Raw genomic sequence first — 24,934 nt, forward strand, 5'->3', positions numbered from 1 at the left:
CCCTTCCCGACAATTCATCCTGCGATCACCGGCAGCCCATTGCTTTCAGTGGAACCTGCTGTATTGCTGGCTCCATTGAATTCAATGGGCAAACATCGTTCTTCTCTGCCACAGCTGTTACAGCTGTGGCAGAGAAGAATGATTTGTCTTCTATATGTTCTCAATGGGGTCGGCGCTGCTGCCGCCGGCCCCATTGAGCGCATATAGAGAAGAGAACAGAAATCGCACATAGGTGCGATCTGCGATTTCTATGGCCTTAAGAAGGACCGTTGGGGTTCTTGAAACCTAAAATACTCCTAACACTCTCCCTATAGCAGCTCCAACACGATATCACTTTCCCTGAACTAATGTCAGAATGCATCTGTGGCGAGCCGCGGGAGGGGCAGATTTTAATACTCGGGTGACACCTAATCTCGCCAGCCACTCACTGCAGGGGGGTGGTATAGGGCTTGAACGTCGCAGGGGGAAGTTGTAATGCCTTCCCTGTCTTTCTATTGGCCAGAAAAGCGCGCAAATTTCTCAGGGAAGAAAATGAAAGTAACCCGAACATCGCGTGGTACTCGTTACGAGTAACGAGCATCTCGAACACCCTAATATTCGAACGAGTATCAAGCTCGGACGAGTATGCTCGCTCATCTCTAGCAGTGACATAACCTATTTCTTAGAATTTAGAAAAAAGTTTGGCAACTGCATTGTCGGTGGTAGGAGGTGTGGTTGGGTGGTGTTGGTTGAAATCTGTAGCGATGACATATGTACTTTGTTCACCTGGCATAAAGACAATCTCAGCATGTTCTGCTTGAGATAACGCCATCATTCACATTGCCTGTAATGAAGAAAAATCACTGTGCTAACATCAGAATGAATAAAGTTATGGTAAAATGAAGCCCACCCTTGTTTTACTGGTGAAATTCCCTGCCAGTCTGCCATATTTCACATACCTACCTTCCCATTAGAAAAATTAAAGTTGAATTCAATATGGCAACATTCAAAATGGCCATCATGTTAGTGACATGCCCAAGGCGGTTTCCCCTTGAGCTGTTTTATTGCTGGAAGCAGATAGTTCTGTATATTAAGAAGTGGCCACCATGATGCTGAAGACTTAGTCTCAACAAAGTGAATGGGACTCAGCTTGTAGTACCATGCAGGGCCACTGCACAGTGTACGGAGCTGTCTGCTTCCAGCAACAAAGCAGCTCCATACATTAGAACACCAGCCCCGGCCATCAGCTGATCTTTGAGGGTTTTGGCATGTGGAACCCTGCAAATAAGCTACTGATGAACTATTATGAGGAAAGTTCATCAATCTTAAGGCTCATTTACATGTGCATTTGGACTCTATTAGGGCATTCCATCTCAGTTCTGTTTTTTTGGAATTAAGGGTTAGAATTTTTTCCTTAGTGATTTCAATACATTTTAAAAATAATGGAAAGCTTTCAGTTTGCTTCTGTTTTATAGATTTCCATTTTTTTCTAATGGAACAAATAGTGCTGCAGACTGTGCTATTTGTTCCATTAACCCCTTAGTGACGAAGCCTGTTTGTGCCTTAGTAACAGAGCCAAATTTTGGAAATCTGACATGTGTCACTTTAACATAGAATAACTCTGTAAGGCCTCATGTCCACGGGGAAAATCAGATCCGCTGCAGATTCTCCATGGAGAATCTGCAGCGGGTCCCTCCTGCCCCGCGGACATGAGCGCTGAAAATAGCAATTTAAAAGCATTTACCTGTCCGTAGCGGGCGGCGAAGCTCTGCTCTTCCTCACGGCCGGATCTTCATTTTCGGCCGGCGGATGAATTCCTGACGCCGGCGGCACGTCGCCGGCACGTCTTCGACGTGCCGCGCGCATGCGCCGGGCACATCCGCCGAGCCGAAGCAAGGGAGATGCGGCCGTGAGGAAGAGGAGAGCTTCGCGGTCCGCTGCGGTGAGTAAATGCTTTAAATTCTTATTTTAGGTCTCCCGCGGATCCGGACGGCTTCCATAGGCTTCAATAGAAGCCCGCGGGAGCCGTCCCCGCGGGAGACCCGCACGAAAATGGAGCATGGTCCAGATTTTTTCATGCTCCATTTTTTTTTAAATGCCTTTTATTGACGATCCGCGGGTATTTATCTACCCGCGGGTGGTCAATGCATCCCTATGGGGTGCGGATCCGCGCGCGGGAGATCCGCTGCGGATTTTAAATCACATTTTGCCCGTGGACATGAGCCCTAAAGGTTTTGCATATCCAAGTGATTCTGACATGGTTTTTTCGCCACATGTTGTACTTCATATAGGTGGAAAAAATAGTCCGATGGTAATATATCTCAAATATGTGCAAACATACTGTCCAAATTTTTGCTAAGATATATATTCCCATCTGTGTACTTTATTCTGGACACACATTTGAAAAATTTTTTTTTTTTAACCATTTAGGAGATGTACAAATTTAACATTACTTATCAACAGTTTGGTAGCCAGGAGTGGGGAGATTTTAAATTACCTGGGCAATCTGCAGCTTTTGCGCTTGCATCCGGCATTTTGGCGACAGAAACACGTGCACAGAAGACGGTTGTAAGGTCCGCAGATAAATCTGGGGGCCTTAGGTATGTAATTTCATCCTCTCTCATGGATATGATCAGTGAGGAGAGATGAAATTTTACTTTTTCAACTTTTTTTTTCATTTTTTTACACTTTGTTTTTAACTTTCTTTTTACTCTACACGACCACTGTTATCCATTAGATAACAGTGATCATGTGACCAGGAGCCGCATACAGCGTTCCTTGGTGACATCTCTCTGCCACAGGCTGCACATGCTGGCCGGGAGCAGAGGGATTTTAAATTTTCACGGTGCGTGTTGGCACAAATGTGCAGAAGGACCATATCGCCTTGGGACATCGCAAAGAATGCAGGTGAGTATTTTTATGGATCCGATCCATAAGGGGAGGTGAATCTTGAACTTTATTTTACTTTTTTTAAACTCTTCCGTGATCACCGTTATCCATTGGACAGCGGTGATCATAGGCCCGGGGACCGGTCACCACAGTACCCAGGAACATCTCCTGCTTCCCAGCTGCCTTTAGTAGTCGAGAAGCAGGAGATTTCAAATGTCTCGTGACGATCCAGTCTTCTACATATGAGTTGCCATTTTTCCTTTGGCGCGCATGCGCAGAAGGCTGCCAAAGGTCATTTTCGGACCAGATCATTGCGGGACATCGTGGAGGACGAGGGTGAGTATTCTCAGCCCCCGTCATGGATGCGATCTGTGATGGGAGCTGAAACTCTAACTTTTTTCTACTTTTCATTTATCGGGGATGGGGGGGGGGGGGGGTTCCCGCAGCCCCCGTGACAGCTCCAGATAGTCGGCTACTTCCGCGAACCAACAGCATGGAGCTGTCAAAGCCCACAGAGCCAGGACGTAAAAAGGCAATGGGACCATCACTAAGAAGTTAAGAAAACTGAAACCCAACAGAACAAAATCCAATAAAAAGCTTTCCTTTTTTTTGTAACCATTGAAATCAATGTGGAAAAGATGGAAACATAACGGAGTGGGAGAAAACTGCAATCTTTCAGTTTTTTTAAACCCATTGAAATCAATAGTGAAAATGCAAACACAAGGTAACAAAATTTGCTCTGCCCTCATAAGAAATGAAGTGAGTAAGAAAGGTGCAAAAGAAGACACGTACTTATGGTGGGGAGACCATATCCTTAAAACCCCCTATACGTTGGAAAATGTGGGGGAAGGGGAAACATTTAATTTCATTTTATTTCAATTTCTCTGCTCCAAAAATGGAACAGAGAGATGGAAAATCCTAATGGAGCCCTAACACAAATATGAACGAGCCCTTAAAAGTAAGACAATCCTTTTTAATATTTCTGGCTGCACAAAATTTTGCTAACAATATTTTGAATCTTTTCTAAATATCCCAAAAAATTCAACAATAATACCAATGAAACCTCAGCTCCTCTGGATTTACTGACTTCTTAAACAGAGTCTAAGCAGACTGTTACCAATAATGATTATTACATTTTTCAGACAGTTGCTCGATCACGCGCTCTATAATTCCTTCAGGCTTAGTCACCTCTTCAATTAAGGTACAAGAATTGTTATACGGCGCTTGAAATGTGTATAAATCTGATTCAAGTCAGCCTGAAAATTAATAACCAAGAAAAGAAATATATATATATATATATATATATATATATATATATATATATATATATATATATATATATATATATATATATATATATATGTAAGGGTGTTGGGAGCAGGAACTGCTCCTCTAAACGCATGTTTTCATACATTGATGAATGACTTGTATAATGAGACAAAACATCTGCATTCAGCCTGATTAGAATAAGTCTGTCTGACTTTAACTCTGACTTGCTGGCAATTTAAAAAAAAATATGTATATATATCTTTTTAGTTTTTTTTTCTTCTCTCCGTCAAGCTTTCGAGTGAACAAAAAAGATACCATTACAGCAGTGTAAGATATGTTATCTTGTGGTATTACTTGTTCTACTTTCCAAAATGCAGTCTTACTTAGATGACATCTGAACTATGATTGCTGATCTCCTTTAGTAATATTTGAAAGAATTTAAGATTATGATATGCTTGCAACAGTCTCGCTCGAGGGCTCGCTTTACTTAATATTTAGGTGAAATAGATTTAACCACAGTAATGAATAACGTGTCCTAGTATTCCAGTGGCAGTTACTTGTAGAAAGATTTCACTTCTGTGTTTGCTGCTCTGTTATCTGTCTATGGAAAAAGCTGTTTGAAAAGATGTACTAAATCTATTAACAATGATAAATAGGAATGAATAGAAGTATAGGGGTAAATAAGGTAAATACATTAGATAGATATGAGATAGATAAATAGATAGATATGAGATAGATAGATAGATAGATAGATAGATAGATAGATAGATAGATAGATAGATAGATATGAGATAGATATGGGATAGATGATAGATAGATAGATAGATAGATAGATAGATAGGTATGAGATAGATAGATAGATAGATAGATAGATAGATAGATAGATAGATATGAGATAGATAGATAGATAGATAGATATGAGATAGATAGATAGATATATAGATAGATAGATAGATAGATAGATAGGAGATAGATATGAGATAGATATGAGATAGATATGAGAAAGATAGATAGATAGAGAGATATGAGATAGATATGAGATAGATAGATAGATATGAGATAGATAGATAGATATGAGATAGATAGATAGATAGATATGAGATAGATAGATAGATAGATAGATATGAGATAGATACTGTAGATAGATAGATATGAGATAGATGAGATAGATACATATGACATGGATAGATATGAGATAGATAGATAGATATGATATGCATAGAAATGAGATAGATAGATAGATAGATAGATATGAGATAGATAGATAGATAGATAGATATGAGATAGATAGATAGATAGATATGAGATAGATAGATAGATAGATAGATAGATAGATAGATAGATAGATAGATAGATAGATAGATAGATATGAGATAGATACTGTAGATAGATAGATATGAGATAGATGAGATAGATAAATTTGATATAGATAGATATGAGATAGAAATGAGATAGATAGATAGATAGATAAATATGAGATAGATAAATAGATAGATATGAGATAGATAGATAGATAGATATGAGATAGATAGATAGATATAGATAGATAGATAGATATGAGATAGATAGATAGATATGAGATAGATAGATAGATAGATAGATAGATAGATAGATAGATAGATAGATAGATAGATTAGAATTAGAATTGGGGTGTTGGATGGCTTGCCAGGAGCAGATGTTGGCAATCTTAATGGGAGACCACATACCAGGGTATTATAACCTTAAAGGGAACATGCCATCAACTATAAGCACCATAAACGTATGGTGACTATACTTTAGGTGATGTGAAGTCTAAGGAGCCTCTTTCCTTACTCAACCGGAAAAGTTATTGCATGCACAGCAATCTTGACTCTTGCGTGCGCACAAATTTATACTCACTTCTACGGAAGTGAACGTTCACAGCCTTTTGTAAATAGTCAGACCGAGGTCACATGGGTGTATTTGCACGCCTATTTGCCCACGCAAAATGTGCGCACACAATATGCAAATAATAGAACTCATTGATTTCTCATAGGTTCCTTCACATGCACAGATTTTTCCTGCATGTTTCAGTCATGCAAAAAATGCTCTATTCTCCTGCTCATTTGTGCACTAAAAGTCCCCAAAGAAATTAATGGGTATGCATAAATGCACACAAAATACGCTAGGAGATGCATAAAAGACTGCATAATTGCACAAGAAAAATAACACATATGGAAATCATTAGACTAATTAGTCATTTTAGTAATGTAAACAGGGCAGCATCCACAAATGGTTTTAGTAAAAACAATGCATCACAGGGGATGCCCCTTTATTCTTCCAAAGTAAAAGCCATGCAAGCAACGTTTCAACTCAAAAATAAGTCTTTGTCAAGCTCATGCTTCTGATTAATTAGTCATTTTAATCAGTGCATTTTTTTTACCACACGCCATGTGCATGCCTTGTAAGTAGGAAAAGTACAGTAAAATACACCAATGCGCATTCAAAAAATCAATGTTCGTTCCGCAAAAATGCTATGCTCATGCGCATGCCAATAAGCATACGCCTATGTGAGGCTGGCATCAAGCTGGCTGTGTATACACTGACTTCACTGAGGGGACATCACAGAATGGGTTGACTGAGTATTAAAGGAGGCTTCCTGGGCTCCATGTCACCTAAACTATTACTGATTTTATGGTGGTTCTTTTTAAGGAGCTTTTTCTCTCTCCACAGGACATTCTAAAAAAACCTCTAATAGATGCAGGTCCTATCTCAAGATCTGAGCTTAACCAATCCAGAATCAGCTGCATATGCCGGCCAACAGTCATCGGGAGTTATGGTATCAGTCGAGTGAGCTGACCACCATAACTTTTTTATATTTCCATTAATAGACTTGTATGACTTTTTTTTTTTTTTTTTTTTGCGGGAAAGCCTGTAGTTTCTATTGGTACCATTTGGGAGCACATAGAACTTTTTGAGTGTGGTACTTACCCCTGGTTCTCCGGACATGAACAAAGCCGTCATCAGAACCCAAACTAAAACTGTAATCATTCCATACCATAGCACACCGTTCATGACACCACTGCAAGCAGAGGCGGCGGTAGCTGGATGACAAAGGCAGTACACCTAATGGGCACTGTGAGACCAAAGGTCCTTCAGCCAAGTGCCTGGAAATGGTTTCAACAATCACAAAGACCTCAAATGATGGTGCCACCTGTCTCTGAATGACTGACAACAAAACAGTTAAAGCTACTTGTGCTTGTCAGACGATCAGCCAATCTACTAAACTGGTGGTCTGTCAAGAGGGTCCTCACACATCCACTGGTCCCAACACCTCCTAACAGTCTGGTTAGAACAACCCAGGTGGCGAGCAATGTGTTGACACGACAATGCAGCTTCTCTCATTACAATAATGTGCCCTCTTTCAATCTCCATCAACTGGGCAAAACCTCATTGATTGAATCATAGAGGCATGTCTAGTAGTCAACAGTCTCTACACAAGTGGAGAAAGAGGTCACTACACACAAGTAGCTTCTGAGAGCGTTTTATAGGCCAGGGTTTGGAAAGAGAGAGTGTGTGTGTGTGTATATATATATATATATATATATATATATATATATATATATATATATATATATATATATATATATATATATATTCTTTTTTTTCTGCATATACATTACAGAGGTATGTCATCTGGAAAATGATTTTGCAATACAAAGTGGAAAATTATCTCAGTGTGGAGCAATGCCGCATGTCAAGAAAGGTACAATGCAGGTGCCATGTTTTTCAACACATTTAAAATGATGTGACTAGGTGTTATATTAACAGCACTCCTTATAGAAAAGAAATGAGGCCCATGCATCATACTTAAACAGCTAATCATTTTATTGTTAAAGGGGTTGTCCCGCGCCAAAACGTTTTTTTTTTTTTTCAATAGCCCCCCCGTTCGGCGCGAGACAAACCCGATGCAGGGATAAAAAAAAAAAAACGGGTAGTACTTACCCGAATCCCCGCGCTCCGGTGACTTCTTACTTACCTTGTGAAGATGGCCGCCGGGATCTTCACCCTCGGTGGACCGCAGGTCTTCTGTGCGGTCCATTGCCGATTCCAGCCTCCTGATTAAGTATAATTTACCTTATATCATAAATACAAATTCTGCCCTTATCTAAGGCTGCCTGTCCATGGTCATTGGTTATCTGTGGCGATAATCCGGCCACGGGTAATGCAGTGAATGCTTTCCATTGGAGAACTATGGAAAGCGCAGCCCGAACAACATGAGTGATTCTCTGCTTGCGGGATTCAAATCACAGCATTCTGCCACTTTCCGCGGTGAGCCTATCTATCTTGTACAGCATACAGAGGGCTGCCCTGGTGATGCTAAAGTGCTCAGCATAGCAAGCTGGAAAACCTCAACAAAATAAACAGGTACATTGACAATTTTAGAAAAACAATGGCATACTATTTAGGATTAGGGGCTTAGTCACACAGGCGGATCGGCGCCCATGTTTACTGCAGGAGGGAGACGGCCGCACTTCAGGACGGACGTCTCTCTGCAGCGCCGGAGGAAAGAACATGTGACCGGCTTCATTGCCGGTCATGTCTTATTTCTTCTGCGCTGCGGGGAGTCGTCTGCCCTGAAAGACAGCCGTCTTCTTCCTGCAGTAAAGTCCCATTAGATTTGGCTCCTGTCATTGTACAGTCTCCATCACTCAATGTCAATGGATAATATCAGATTTGATTGAGTGTGATCAGTGGAGACCATCAACTTTATGGATTCAAAGGGTTATGAGTAGAGTTGAGCGAACGTACTCTGCCGAGTTTGATGCTCGTTCGAGTATTAGCATACTCGATGGTGCTCACTACTCGAGTGAGTATCATGTCGTGCTTGACCCCACCCCAGTTTTGGCCCCTCCCCACTGTGATGTGTCTGTTTTGCCCCCTCCCTGCTGCGCATGTCAATGGTAGTTTGTGGCTGGCTCGGGGGAGGAGAGAGAGAGAGAACAAAAAAAAAAAAGCTCGGCAACCGGCGGGTCCCAATACAAAAATGCTCGAGTCTCCCATTGAAGTCAATGGAGTTCATTGCTCGAATAGAGCTCTCGAATTTTATGAAAAGCTCGGCTCGAATGACGAGGACCCGAGCATTTGGGTGCTCGCTCATCTCTAGTTATGAGCCAAATCTAATAGGACTTGGCATGGAAGAATAAGGGGGAATAGGAACAAAAGAAAAAATAGTCGGTAGGGACATAGCTCCAATGCTATGAAGCCGATCCCTGCTGGCTCGAGGACATGACAGGTTCTCTTTTGGAACTTTTTTTTAGATATATCATATGATCAGGCTGATAGCAATTTGTGAGCTAGGCCAATTAATGCTGCAGGAACAAAGAAGAAAAAACAGCGCACCACATAACGTAGATATCTTTAGGCTCAGATCTTGTCCAGACTTGAGATGGAGGAAACCAGTAACGAAGAAAGAAAATGATCCAGCTCAACAGGAAGATCTGATTAAAATTCCATGCCTTATTGAAAATGTATTAAAAGTCCATATGATATTCCACGTAAATGCCAACTCGTTTCAGATGTAATACACATCCGTGGGTAGCCATGACTAAGGACGTATATTGAAATGTGTTGGAGCTTCCATGAGATATTAGATGGATTTTTAATACATTTTCAATAAGGCATGGCATTTAATCAGCTCTTCCTGTTGAGCTGGATCATTTTCTTCCTCAGTGCAGTCAATGTTGCCCTGAATGAAGATGTCCAAGCACTTAGTATGGCAAGAGGAGAAAATATATTAACTTTGAAGGTGCATGGCAACAACAGTTGTTCATGAGCCCCATACTCATGTCTAGAGAGTTTATTCCACAAAGTTTAAATAGATATCACAATAGATATCACCACTACTCACCATCCTGAGTAGTGGTGAGCCAAGCGAAACAGCCAAACCTTGTTTCAGGAACTTTGCTAAAAGTTTAGTTGGGCACAAACCCAAATCTCAGGTGGTTCGTGAATCTTCCTCCTCTTCAGGTGACTTAGTGGTTAGAGATGTTGCTTTGGAACACTACAGTCCTGTATTCAGTTCTGACCAAGAACAATTTCTGTATGGAAGTGTATGTTCCCTCTGTGTTTGTGTGTTTTTTTTTCAAACTCATACAAACTCCATGTAGATGTTGTCCTTGGTCAGATTTGGACCTAGGACTCCAGTGCTAACTACCAAGTCATCATGTGGCTTTTTCCGCTAGAGAAGATGTTCTTTTTCTGCTCAAGAAGAAGTAAGGTCACTCAGTGATTAGCACCGGGGTTGTAGGTTCAAATCTGATCAAGGACAACATGTGTATGCAGTCTGTATGAATTTAAAGAAATCTACTCAAATACAGGAGGACCATACAAACTTCATACCTATGTCTTCCTCTGTCAAATTTAAACCTAAGACCCCTGCTCTACAAGACAACAGTGCTAGCCACTGAGCCACATTTACAGAAGGAGGACTTTTATGACTCTTAAACATTTTTATACACTAGTTTTAGGGGTATTGGTGAAGTGAAGGTTCGGTTGAAATAAATTTGAAAAAACTGAACATTTTGCTGAAATTCAGCAAACCAACCCAAACTTTTCACCCAATACTAATCCCGAGGATGAGCATCTATACAAATAATATTTGTAAAAAAGAAAAGGCCCATGGCAGTAATTAAACAATATTGAATGAATCCACCAAATTGATGTTTGTTTTCTGTGATTTGATTGGCACATCCATCAACCTTTCCTGGACAAATGAGCATGACATAATCTAAACAGAACACTGCCCTTCCTTCTAATCAGAAGCTTCCTTTCCTGCTGTTCTCTTCCATCATCTGACATATAACAACTAGAATTTAATTCACTCTGATTGTGTGCTTGTTTTTTATTTGATTTATCGTAAGTGCTCCTACAGTACATTATGATTGCTCAACAAGGGCAAAAGTTACAAGTTCTACACAATTTAATGACTCCAATGTTCTGAAACAATGTGTACATAGCAAATCATGACAAAAGCTGATGTGTGACCTTGCACTTTTGAGAAGAAATCAATGCATGGCTTTGGAAATGTAAATGAAATAAACATCCAACAACAAGATGTTTGCATTCAAACATCACTGCGGTTATGCTAATTAAAAATAATTGCTACATCTAAAAGGAAAATAACAAAAGTTATATAGCTCATAGGGCGAAGAAGAGGGGTGTACATATAAAACAAGTCCATAGCGAGAGCAAAATCGGGATCCTCTTGGCATGTATTTATGTCAACACGGCAGTTTGGTTGTTGTTGACTTATCTTTTGAAGAACACAATTGACTTGTAGAACTTGTGTTTCCTTTCCCATCTCCTATTTGTTGATGTGAGAAGTTTTTATAGTAAGAGAGCCTTGTTAACATTTGTTTAAACAATGAAGAAGAAGTCTAGGAAAGCACAACTTGATCCTCTTTCTGTCTTAGCAACCAACTTGGTTAACGCTACAGTATTGTCTTTGGTGAATTAGACTTTATGCTACATCACAATAGAAAAGTTATCTAAGTTATTTTTATTACTTTGTAGCTTATATAATCATAGCCATTGTAATATGTAGATAGCTTGTCCTTTTGTATGCAAGTTGGCGCAACTTTGATTACTTAATCAGACAAAACACTCGAGTCTGTCTTGCCTGAGCTGTAGTGTTGCAGCCCATTTCCAGTGTGGTATGCATATCTGATTGATGCTTATGTCTGCTCAAGAGAGGCATAATGAAAATCAGAATTAGGTCTTGATTTTTCCTATTGATGTATTTTATAGCTTTAGATTACATTTTTTAATGTTAAGGTTAACGCTACTACCTTATTAGTGCCTTGGTTTCAGTGTTTCTTCAATGTGGGCATGCCATTGAATACTAAGAAAGGGAGGGAGGGAGATGAGGAAGGAAAAGAGTGAGGGAGGGAGGGAAGTAAGGGAAGAAGGAAGGGAGGAAGGAAGGAAGGAAGAAAGGAAGGAAGGAAGGAAGTAAGGAAGGAAGAAAGGAAGGAAGGAAGGAAGGAAGGGAGGGAGGCAGGGAGGAAGGAAGGCAGGAAGGAAGGAAAGGAGGAAGAAGGGAAGGAAGAAAGGGAGGAAGGAAGGAGGGAAGGAAGGAAGGAAGGGAGGAAGGAAGGAAGGAATAAAGGGAGGAAGGAAGGAAGGAAGGAAGTAAGGGAGGAAGGAAGGAAGGACAATGTGGGCATGCCATTAAATACTAAGAAAGGGGGAGGGAGATGAGGAAGGAAACGAGTGAGGGAGGAAGTAAGGGAAGAAGGAAGGAAGGAGGAAGGGAGGCAGGGAGTAAGGAAGGAAGGAAGGAAGGAAGGGAGGAAGGTAGGAAGGAAGGAAGAAAGGGAGGAAGGGAGGAAGGGAGGAAGGAAGGAAGGAAGGAAGGAAGGAAGGAAGGAAGGAAGGAAGGAAGGAAGGAAGGAAGGAAGGGAGGAAGGAAGGACAAGTGAAGACTACAATGTCATTGTTGCTATTTTCTTAATATCTAAGTCTATCGATATATTTCTTCAGGATAATTTTAAAAATGTATTGCTATAATGTTTCTAAAAAACAATGCATATATTAAAATGGAAACACAACAGGAATTTACAGAGAAAATAGAAAACAGAACTGTGTATTCTAAATTTTATGCTCTTCCACTTTCTGCTTCTTTTCATTTCCATGTTTTACATCCAATTAGAATGTTAATATTTCAAGGTGTGAATCACAGTTTGTCAACTATCTATACTGAGCAAAAAATGTTAGAAAATGTTAGAAGAAAGCAAAGCACACAATGCAGTGCATATAATACTAAATACCAAATGGGAACAATGGAACACAAAACAATGTATTATTTCAACATTTTTCTTCCTTATTCGTGTTCGAAACACTGTGCTTGCTGAGATTTCACTGCTAATTTAGGCACTGTGACTCAATCATACCAAATATATTTGAAGTGTGTGGCTTGGATATACATTTAGCAGTACTGAAAAGCTTCAACATGAAACTATAAACAAGTGTATACAATAAAGAGTACCTTTTTATTTTTACAATAAAAATCAATAGAAGACACATTGAATTCTATAGACTTACTACTCTACAATTTCATACTGTCAGCTGTATGACCAAATGCAATATGAACTTTAGATTCAAGGGCAAGTAAAAAGGGTACTTAATTTGGCAACAAGAACAGGCGGACCATCACTTAGCCCAATCAATATCTTCTGGTTGGGGTTTAACTTCTTTCCCTTGTCAGTTTTGAATCCAGTTACTATTAACACTATATTGCCATGACTGGTTTAGCATTCAGGACCGTGCCAACTCATAGAAACAAAAATTTTGAGTTTCAAAGATAGTATGGTGCATAGGCCATTGGAGACCCTGGAGCATGGATTTCAATCTTGTGTTGTGGTCCCTATAAGAGATATAAAGTAAAATCTAATTGCAAAGTTGAAATGTACCATTCGAGAAGCATAAATCTGCATACCGCTTCTCCCTAAGTACCATGGGACTGCTGCTGTGACTCAAGTAAGGAAGTATAAATTCTGGTAGCATGGCTTATGCCAAAGTGTACTTGAACAAGACCAGATTTTCTGATATTCTGTTTTGACTGAGACCACTAAGCCTGAAGTCAAGAGATTGTTACTGAAACTTCTACTTTTCTTCCTCTTTCAGCAATTATTAAGACAGCCCTTTCTAACATGGACAGAGAGGCTAGAGAAGAATATCTTGTGGTTATTCAAGCCAAGGACATGGGTGGACACATGGGTGGACTTTCCGGAACCACAACTGTTACTGTTACCTTGACTGATGTCAATGATAATCCACCAAAGTTTGCAATGAGTAAGTTCAGATGACATTATTTTGTTTTGGCTTTCATTATTGGGGATCTTGGTTTCCTGATTTTAGTGGCAGAACATCTGATAATGTATTAAAAGGGGTTCCTACTTTGGATTAAAAAAATTATTGTTATAAAGCCTCAGTCACACAAGCGTTTTTTCTACGCACGAATAGGCACGCAAAAAGATCGCACCTCATGTGGGGAAAAGATTGCGTGAACGGGTGAATTCCAGCTATTTGAAGTAGCCCGTTCACACAATTGGACGTGTATGGTGCTTGTTTTCCAGCTCCCATAGGAGTCTGTGGAAAGCACACTCCAAAGATAGGGCAGGTCCTACCTTGCACGCACCATGGACCTTAGATGTGAGTTGCACTCGCATGTCCTATTTTTGGCAGGTGCGAGTATTTTGCACATCTAAAAATCATTCATGTGAACACTTCTATAGGAAGCCATTGGTTCTTCTGGAAGCACTCTGTTCACACGTCTATTTGTGCACGAAAAAAAAAACACTTGTGTGCCCGAGGCCTAAGGGTGATGTTCCTATAATCATTGATATCCCATGACTGTTGACTGTTTTCCTTGTGATCAATAATTCACTGATATAACAGCAAGTGCTCAATATTACTGAATCACTACCATAGGAGAAATAAAGCACTACTTAAGTCTCATGAAAAACAATGAGTTGATCATGTATTGAATATATGTGCCGAATTGTCTCCACTATCGGTTTCCAACAATAAAACCCCCTCTTTTAACTTAAAATTCCATCATAAGTTTTTTTTAATCAGAAACGTCTTTACATAGTTTAAAAACTGGGGACAAGACAGATGACCAGTTATATAATATGTGTGTATGAGCATGTTGATTGAACAAGACAGTGCAAAAGTAAAGGTGATTTGCTAACACACGAGTTGACATACAACAGCCAGAATGACATGAAAAGTTAGAATTCTTCAAGGTTTCATTGCATCTTATAGATGTTTGATGTGGGCACCAATAGTGACACCAGATGACCTAAAACAACACAGTTGAATCAAAAACAGAGGATATTCTGGGGTGCATCAGGGCACAACTGGACTATTGATTTGACATCTGCCGTGTCACCAACGGCACCCACATCCAACATCTGTAAGGTGCAATAAAAACTTGCAAAACTACTCTTATCTTTTTATGTCATTCTGGCTGTTGTACTATATGCCAATTCATGTCTGAAGAAATCAACTTTTCCTTTGCACCCTTCTTTTTGAACCACCCTATGTTTTTTAGACTATCGATCATTCTGACATGTCAATAGCCCAAAAGAAATGTTGTAAGAAAGTTAGTATGGTATAGAGATGAGCGAGTATACTCGCTAAGGCACATTACTCGAGCAAGTAGTGCCTTAGCCGAGTATCTCCCCGCTCGTCTCTAAAGATTCGGGGGCCGGCAGGGTGCGGGGAGCGGCGTGGGAGAGCGGGGAGGAACGGAGGGGAGATCTCTCTCTCCCTCTCTCTCCCACGCTCCCCCCCGCTCACCGCCGCAACTCACCTGTCACCCGCGCCGGTCCCCGAATCTTTAGAGACGAGCAGGGAGATACTCGGCTAAGGCACTACTCGCTCGAGTAATGTGCCTTAGCGAGTATACTCGCTCATCTCTAGTATGGTATCCACTATTGTGCCACTAGACCAGTGCTTTTACTACTCTATTTGAGCACATGCTAAGGTTACCCCAGTCTGTTGGATTTTTATATACATGCAATAACACAGCAGCAAAACCTGAACCTGAATTTCAGGTAATAGAATCTGGAATTTTATTATAGCTCATGTCATCATATTTGATCTAATTGCATACTCATATTGCTTACATTAAAACACACTTGGGTCTGAAAAGCATAGGACTTATCTATCCAATCTTCTAGACAAGCACAGGCAGAATTTCTTGGTCGTATTATTACTTTGATATTTTCACTTCAGTTCCATTATAAATATGCATTATCTTGGAAGACAAAGGATGCAGTCATTTTAAATATTACTTTGGGGTTAGATAAATGCTGCAGGGGCTGTGCAAACAGTCCTTTGTACAACAAATATTAACATTTTCAAGATGGAAAGCATTTCCATATCTGAAGTATTCAGGCCCTTTACCATCCAATTCAAAGAAGCTGCTTTTATATTGAGTGACAAACACACTGGATATCAAAAATTGTTTTCAACTGATGAGTTCAAGGTGAATTGACTAGGTCTCAGCACATGTTAGAAGACTATCTGCTGAATTCATTTCTTTAAGTTGGACTCGACCCAAAAATACGGGTATAGGGACACTTCACTCGGCAACTGTCAATGTCAGAAGGAAAAAATAAATTAAGTAAGCTTAACAATGAAAAGTTAATTTTTCGATTTGTCAACTCTTTAACCCCTTAAGGACCAGGCTGTTTTGTACCTATAGGACCAAACACTTATTAAGGATTTTACCCATGTGGTGGTTTTATTGCTCTATTTTTTTTTCCCTTCAGCTACCAAATGATTTTTGCAGCATTTTTTTCCATATCATATAGGGTGATTTTTTAAAATATCTTTTTCACTGACTTTTTTCCCCCGTTTTTTAGTTTTATTTGGGGTAAAAAGCTAAAAAATGATTTTTTTAAATTTCTAGTTTTTTTTAAATTAGTATATTTACACTAAAATAAAGTATGGGAGTGGGTTCCTCATTTTGTTGCCGACGTTTTGATATATAGTATGTATGGTTTTGGATTACAGGGTGCATATACCCACGGTTTGGGTTGGCGTCGGCTTTGGGTTATTTCCTTTCTTATGTATATATTGTTGTTTTATTCTGTAATTTTGCTTTACTTTTGTATGGAATTATTTTTTTACTATCTATGTCCCTCATCATGTCATATAAGACCTCTGAGGGAGATTCACGTGTTTTTTTTTTTCCACTGTAGCTGGGTCATCCATATGAGCCCCAGTTACAGGGGAAAACATCCCCTGTGGAGATAGTTGTCACTAGCAGAGCTGGTCAGAGCTAGTATGACCCTGCAGCTCTGCTATAGCAGGGAATCCTGGTAGTCACGTTACCCCCGGGCTCCCGTAGTGGAAGTTACACTTCCACTTTCACTTTTTAGTACACAGCACTCATTGAGCGCAGTAAACTCAGGGAAGGAGAAGGCAGAAAAGGTTAAAAACCATTCCTGCCTTCTCCCCCGGGTTATCAGCTGTTACTAACAGCTGACAACCCGTCCTGCTCAGTTTGATTACAGAAGCAGGAGGCTTTAATCCCCGCTGTAATTTTACATATGGCTGGGCTTAAAGCCCGGGACCAGGCATCGTATATGTAAATTTGAAATGATAAAATAGCAAAAATAATGTGGTTGCATAAATATGCGCACCCTAAAACTAATATGTTGTTGATGCACCCTGTGACTTTATGGCAGCATTCAATCTTTGGGTCGGTGTCTATCAGCATGGTACATCTTGACTTGGCAATCTTTGCCCACTCTTCCTTGCGAAAGCCCTCCAAATCTGGCAGATTGCAAGATCATCTCATGTATACTGTCCTCTCCAGGTCAACCCACTAACTTTCAATGGGATTCAGGTCTGGGCTTCAGCAGGGCTATTCCAAAATTTTGATCTTTGATATGAAGGTGTGCTTTTGGTTGTGGTTGTCCTAAAAGGTGAAATTCCTCTTTATCTTCATTTTTTTAGGAGAGGCCTGAAAGTTTTGTTCCAAAATAGGCTATTTGGGACTGTTCATAATTCCCTCCACCTTGACTAAAGCCCCAATTCCAGCAACAGAAAAAACGCCCGAAAGCATAATGCTACTTACACCATCTTCACTGTGAACAAGGTAACCACAGAAAAAATGTTGCGCAAAAGAAAAAATATTTAAAAGTCTGCGCTACTTAAACATAACAGATGTGAATGTAGAAAAATTCCCTTACTGGGATGGGGGTCTCAAATTTAAGAGACCCTCCCCCAAAGAGAAACGTGAAGCGTCTTGATGTGATGGTGATGTAGTCCAAATGTAACTTGGATCCGCAAGGAACAGGAGCCTGAATTACTCTTTTCCCATTTAAAATGTAATTAATGAAAGTAAACAAACTAACTACAAACGTAAAACAAACAAGAGTCCTGGTGCATAAAACATTATGTAACGCGTTTTGGCACACATGGGCGCCTTTCTCAAGCATCTGATGGGAAATCAGAGTGATGTTCTTATAATCATGCGAAAAGAGTAATTCAGGCTCCTGTTCCTTGTGGATCTAAGTTGCATTTGCAGTTTGTACTACACAACCACCATCTCCAGAGGCTTCATGTTTCTCCTTGGGGGAGGGTCTCTTAAATTTGGAACTCCATCCAAGTAAATTATCTTTTTTTGCATTCACATCTGTTATGTTTAGGTAGTGCAGACTTTCAAATCATGTATCTTTTGCCCTACATTTTTTTTCTGTGCTTACTTTGTTTTATGTATCCCGGATCACTACTTATAGAGTCATCTGGTGTCTTTTGAGGTCTTCTGCTCTCCACCTCACAGTAGATTTTTTCCTGACAGTTTATTGTTTTCTTTATTTATACAGAATTTTTGCCAGTCTTTTGTATCAATTACTATTTTGACCGAAATGCTCTCCTTCCCTTTGTTACCATCTTCACTGTGGGCATGATGTTCCTTTGGTGATGCATAGTGTTGACTTTGAGCCAAACATACCTTTTGGAATTATGGCCAAAAAGTTCATCCTTGGTCTTATGAGTCCATAACACGTTCTCCCACTTACTTCTGGCAGACTTGATGGAGGATTTAGCAAAACCTAGCTGAGCTTGGATGCTTTTCTTAGTTAGAAAAGTCCTCCATCTGCCCCCCTCCCCCACAGCCCAGACATATGAAGAGTACGGGAGATGATTGTCATATGCACTACAGAACCACTACTTCCCAGAAACTCCTGCAGCTCCTTTAATGTTGCTGTAGGCCTCTTGGCAGCCTTCCGAACAAATTTTCTTCTGGTCTTTTCATCATTCTATGATGGACATCCAGTTCTTGGTAATGTCACTGTTGTGCCAAATTTAATCCACTTCTTGATGATCATGCTTACTGTGGCCCATGGTATATGCAATGTCTTGGAATTTTTTGGTATCCTTGTCCTGATTGATACCTTGCAACAATTATCCCTTTGATGTTTTGTAAGCTCTTTATGGACCATTCATTAGTTAATACTCAGCTGGAATTACTGCCCCCAGAACAGTGGTTTTCTAAACTGAGTGCTTGCACAGGTTGAGGCACTAATAGCCAGAGCACTTCTTGGGGGTTTTAATGCGCATACTGGGCAAAGGTGCCAATGTTTAGTGATACTACTGTTCCTGGTGAGGCGCATGTTTTTGCAATCACATAACTGAGGAAACTATAGGTAATAATGTTCCTGTTCTTGCTTTGACTATATGAGTTATGATGGGACCATTGGGCTAAGGAGGGGCACTAGTGGCCTTAGCACTCCTTGTGGAGTTCAGTGCTTACGTTGGGTGAAGGTGCCAGTGCATTCGCAATACTAGTTCTGAGATTGCATAACTGAGGGAACTACAGGTAACTGTATTGCTTCTAGGGATTAGATCACACATATAAGGTAATTAAACTGAAGCTTTGGGTTGTACATGCAACTTGCTTTAGCACAATCGTCGAATGCTACAGGGTACTCATGTTTGGATCAACATATGATGTTTATATTTATATATTGCTATATGATTGTGATATTAATGATTGTTTAGGAATTTCATGCTGTGCATGGATTACTAGATCTCTTTTGTAGGGCTTACGTTAATATATTTAGCTATTATGTAACAAACAAGATCTTATCATGATGTTGGTAATTGCTCTATCATGTCAACTGTTAATTGATGTTTAAGTGTCTGTAATTATCTATTTGCTTTAACACATTATATTGGTGGTTCACCTCTGCTACGACTGAGGGCTCAGTCACACGGACGCATCGGCACCCGTACACCGGCGCCGATGCGCCCGTGTGACTGACAGTTAGAAGACGGGCGTACCAGAAGACGGCCGTCTCTCTCCAGTGCTAGTGAAAGAACACATGACCGGCAGAAGCCGGTCACATGTTCTTCCTCCCGGCGCTGCAGAGAGACGTCCATCTTCAGGTACGGCCGTCTGCTGGCTGCAGTAACATGTGCGCCGATGCGCCTGTGTGACTGAGCCCTAAGAGCGCAGTTGCGTGCCAGGAACACATTAGAGGGGTTTTTGTACCGGTGGTCATTGTTCACTTTTAATATTCAAAGTATGAATTGGATTTGTTAAAATTTTTGGTTATATCATACTGCATATTCGATAAATCACAAGTTCAAGTCCCCTCTGCGGATTAACAAAATAAAGGGTAACAATGAATTTAAAAAAATTACTAATTATTAGAAAAAATAATAGTAAGTAAAAGTAAAAAAAAAACAACTTTTTACCATATTTATAATAAAATATCAAAACAGTAAAAAAACAAAAATATATCTGTAATTGCCGTAAAAGTCCAATCTATCGCAGTAATGCATTTTTTTTTGTACTATGACGTCATCAGAAAAATAAAATACACAACAGCAAAGCACTTTTTGGTTACCTAAACTCCAAGAAAAAAAATGTAAGAAAAAGCGAGCAAATAGCCATATGTACTCCGAAATGGTACAGATAAAAACTACAAGAAGTTATGTAAAAAATAAGCCCTCATACAACTATATCAATAGAAAAATAAAAAAGTTATGGTGGCCAAATGCAAACAATTGTATTTTTTCCCGAAGATAGTTTATTTTTTAAAAGTAGTACAGCAAAAAAAAAAAAAAAAAAAAACATAAAAAAAAAAAAAAAAATATATATATATATATATATATATATATATATATATATATATATATGATCATCATATCATTATAATCATACTGACCCATAGAATAAAGTTATTATGTCATTTTTGATGCATTGTGTATACTGTAAATCAAGGCCCACTCAAAGATGGTGGAATTGTTTTGTTTTTTTCACTCCAATTAGAATTTTTGAAAAGCTTTTTTATTACATCATATGGTGCATAAAGTAATACTATTAAAAAACGCAACTCGCCCCTCAAAAAACAAGCAGTTAAACAGCTATGTCAACGCATAAATAAAAGAGTTATGATTTTTTTAAAGTAGGAGGAAAAAACAAAAATGAAAAAAGGGACGTCCTTAAGGAGTTAAAAGGCTTGCCTCTTTATACCTTTGCTACTTGTAGCTGGGCGTACAGTTCACTTAAGTTAGCTCTGTATGGGGCATTTATCACCCGAATATATGTTGGAAATAGCAAATTCAGGAGTAAGTTGTCCCGTATATACCTGGCCGCCAACAGGGCAACGAGTGATTTCTGGCTGACTTGTTGGAGTTGCTTGATTTTTTTAGCTTACCTAAAAACCAAACAACTGTCAACCCGTGTAAACAGGCAGAGGTTCGTCTATGAATGATGGAAGGCAGCCGGAGGAGATCTCTGTCCTGTTCTGCCTCCATTCTCTGAATGAATGTCACTCGTGTAAAAGCACATAAGTGTTAGTCATAGGATATCAGTTGTCATGTGTGCAAGTAGCTTTAGGACGACTTCAGATGCCCTTATTTGCAGGGAGAATAGAACTCATTGATGTGTGCATGCAAAAAAATAGGTCCTGTTCTATTTTCCTGCATATTTGAGCACAAAGGGCTCCATAGAAGTCTATGGGAGGTGCGCAAATACGCATTCAATATATGCGGAAATACACAATGCATTAGGCGATTCCACGGGAATTAGAACACATCTGAACCTCACTAAGCTAAAAAGCCTTTTAGACCACGGAAAGAGTGTGTAGCATGTGAGGTGAACTGGCCTTGCATGCGCAAAAAAGACAATACTATGCATTGATACACACGCAAATCAACCTCATCAACCTTGTTCATTGTGCGAATACACTGCACTGAGGTGAACGTATTTTGGCATACACTTATTTGACGCTGCCCTAAGACCAGGGTCTAATGCCCCTTTTAGACAAGCCATTTCTCATTTCAAAAAGAGCGCCATTCCTATGGGAAGCATTGAGCGGGACGGTTTAAACCTAACAGTAAATAAGCGATCCAATGATGAATTTTAGTCCCACTGAAACTGAATGATTCTCGTTCGTCGTTCCGTTGTTGGCTTCCATTCTAACCAAACGATTACCGTTCACTTTCTCTTGCATTAATGATCTTTTGAATGGTAATCGTTATGTCTGAACACAGCATAAGGGCTCGTTCACACGAGTGTGGTTTTCACACCCTATTAGCATCGCAAAAAAATTGCATAACGCTTGGGAGAAGATAGAGTGAATGGGCAATTTCCAGCTATTAAGCGTCAAGTTTAATTAGCAGTGAAATTGCTTGTTCACACGACCGTAAGTGCGTGTTGCGTGTTATCCAGCTCCCATTGGAGTTCATCGAAACTTCTGCGCATCACACACCAAAGGTAGGTCAGGTCCTATCTTTCCTGCAGCACGGACCTTAGATTAGAGCTTTACAGTCGCATGTCCTATCTTTGTAAGGTGTGAGCTTTTTGCGCGTCTAAAAATCCTTCATCTGAATGGTTCTATAGGAAACTATTGGTTCTATTAGATGCTTGTGTGAATCAGCCCTTAGTTAACGTCTAGAGATGAGCGAGCACCAAAATGCTCGGGTGCTCGTTACTCGAGTCAAACTTTCAGTGATGCTTGAGAGTTCGTTTCGAGTAACGAACCCCATTGAAGTCAATGGGCGACTCGAGCATTTTTGTATATGACTGGTGCTCCGCTAAGGTTTTCATTTGTGAAAATCTTAGCAAATCACCAAAGTCATGTAAAAAACACAGAAATGGATAGGGCAGGCGAGGAGCAACATGCAGGGCTGCATTTCGGGCTACGAGTTCTCACTAATAAGCCACAATAGTGGCAAGAGTGAGACCCCCCTCCCCACCCGCACTGTCAGCATAAAGATCGTTCTCCTCTGCCACAGCTGTAACAGCTGTGGCAGAGAAGAACAATGTTAGCCCATTATATTAAAAATATAAGCCCTTCCCTGAAAAAGAAACATTTTAGTGCAAAACAAAAAAAGAATAAAAAAAAAATGTACCTCTCCGCCGCTGCTGTGACCCCCGCGGGCATGAAGAACACATCTGCCCCGCTAGTTAAAAGAATTCCCTGCTGCTACATCTGCCACATCTGTGGCAGATGCAGCAAAAGGAATTCTTCAGTTCTCAACCGCAGCTGTCACACATGACAGCTGCGGTAGAGAATCCTGCTGCCGGCATCCTGTCAATGGCTTTTCAGGGAAGGGCTTCATAAGCCCTTCCCTGAAAAGCCATTTAAATTAGTGCAAAAAAAACAGTTCTCACCTCCCTTCAGTTGCCGGTGCTCAGCCGCGACTTTTAGCGCTGTCCCAGGCTCTGTAGTTCTAAGCTATCAGCAGCCGGGGATTTAAAATCCCCAGCTGCTGATAGCTTAGCAGCGCTACAGAGTCGGGGACAGCGGCAGAAGCCCTTCCCTGAAAAGCCTTTTAAAATAGTAAAAAAAATTTAAAAAAATAGGTACTCATCTCCCTTCAGCTGCCGGGGCACAGCGCGTCTTCTCCTGCTGTCCCTTGCACTGTGTTGCTGAGCTGCTGATCTATCACCAGCCGGCGATTTAAAATCCTCGCCTGCTGAAAGAGCTGAATGTAATTGGCTGAGGTGTTCAGCCAATCACAGGCAGCTCTCACCTGTCATTCATTCGGGGAGAGCTGCCTGTGATTGGCTGAGCACCTCAGCCAATCACATTCAGCTCTTTCAGCAGGCGGGGATTTTAAATCCCCGGCTGGTGATAGATCAGCAGTTCAGCACCACAGTGCAGGGGACAGCAGGAGAAGACGCGGCTGTGCCCCGGCAGCTGAAGGGAGTTGAGTATCTATTTTTTTTTGTTTTTTAAATCACTTTTAATTAATTTCCAGGGAATGGCTTATATGTAAAGCCCTTCCCTGAAAAACAATTCAGGTGTGCCAGCAGACCATTGTCTTCAATGGAGTCGCCGGCAGCAGCAGCGGCTCCATTGAAGAGAATGCCTGCATTTTTATTCTTTTTTACACTAAAATCTTTCTTTTTCAGGGAAGGGCTTATATGTAAAGTCCTTCCCTGAAAAGGAATGCAGCGAGCCAGCAGGCCATTGTTTTCAATGGAGCCGCCGGCAACAGCCGCGGCTCCATTGAAAACAATGCATGCATTCCCTATAGTGCACGCATGTCCTATCTTTGCAGGCACGCACCTGCAAAGTACGGACATGTGCACACACCATAGGGAATGCAGTGTTGTAAATACAAGCGTGTTTTTGTGCGTGCGTATGCACGCACCAAAACACGCTCGTCTGAACGCACCCTTAGGCCTTAGTCAGACGGGCGTTTTTTCGCGCGATTTGCGCATGCGCATGCGTCCGGCGATTTTTTAAAACCATTGCTTTGCAATGGTATCGGACACATGAGCGCTTTTTATGCGCTCGTCCGATAAATTATAGAACAGAAATCGCAGATCGCACCTATCTGCGATCTGCGATTCCTGTTCTCTTCTCTATACGCGCTCAATGGGGCCGGCGGCAGCAGCGCTGACCCCATTGAGAACATATAGAAGACAAATCATTCTTCTCTGCCACAGCTGTAACAGCTGTGGCAGAGAGGAACGATGTTTGCCCATTGAATTCAATGGAGCCGGCAATACAGCCGCCTCCATTGAAAGCAATGGGCTGCCGGCGTGCGCGGGATGAATTGCGTGCAATCCATCCAGAAAAGTGTTAAAATAAAATATATATATATATACTCACCTGCTCCCGGCAGCCGGAGTTCCGCGCAGCCGGCCTGCAGTGGGTGTGAAGGGAGTGTGAGTCAGACCTGCCCCCTGATTGGCTCAGCGCTGAGACAATCAGGGGGCAGGTGATTGGCTCAGCGCTGAGCCAATCAGGGGGCAGGTCTGACTCACACCCCCTTCACACCCACTGCAGGC

At 40.7% G+C, this 24,934-nt stretch overlaps 1 protein-coding gene across 1 annotated transcript in view; it reads left to right on the forward strand.

Moving 5' to 3' along the window:
* Positions 1–24,934, forward strand: part of LOC136582407 (cadherin-8) — a 426,860-nt gene that overhangs the window by 246,125 nt on the left and 155,801 nt on the right. The window contains exon 5 of the mRNA XM_066583436.1: positions 13,783–13,950. Coding sequence (XP_066439533.1) covers positions 13,783–13,950 — 168 coding nt within the window. The remainder of the gene's footprint in view (positions 1–13,782; positions 13,951–24,934) is intronic.

The sequence above is a fragment of the Eleutherodactylus coqui genome, chromosome 11 (assembly GCF_035609145.1).
Source record: "Eleutherodactylus coqui strain aEleCoq1 chromosome 11, aEleCoq1.hap1, whole genome shotgun sequence".
Taxonomy (NCBI): Eukaryota; Metazoa; Chordata; class Amphibia; order Anura; family Eleutherodactylidae; genus Eleutherodactylus; species Eleutherodactylus coqui.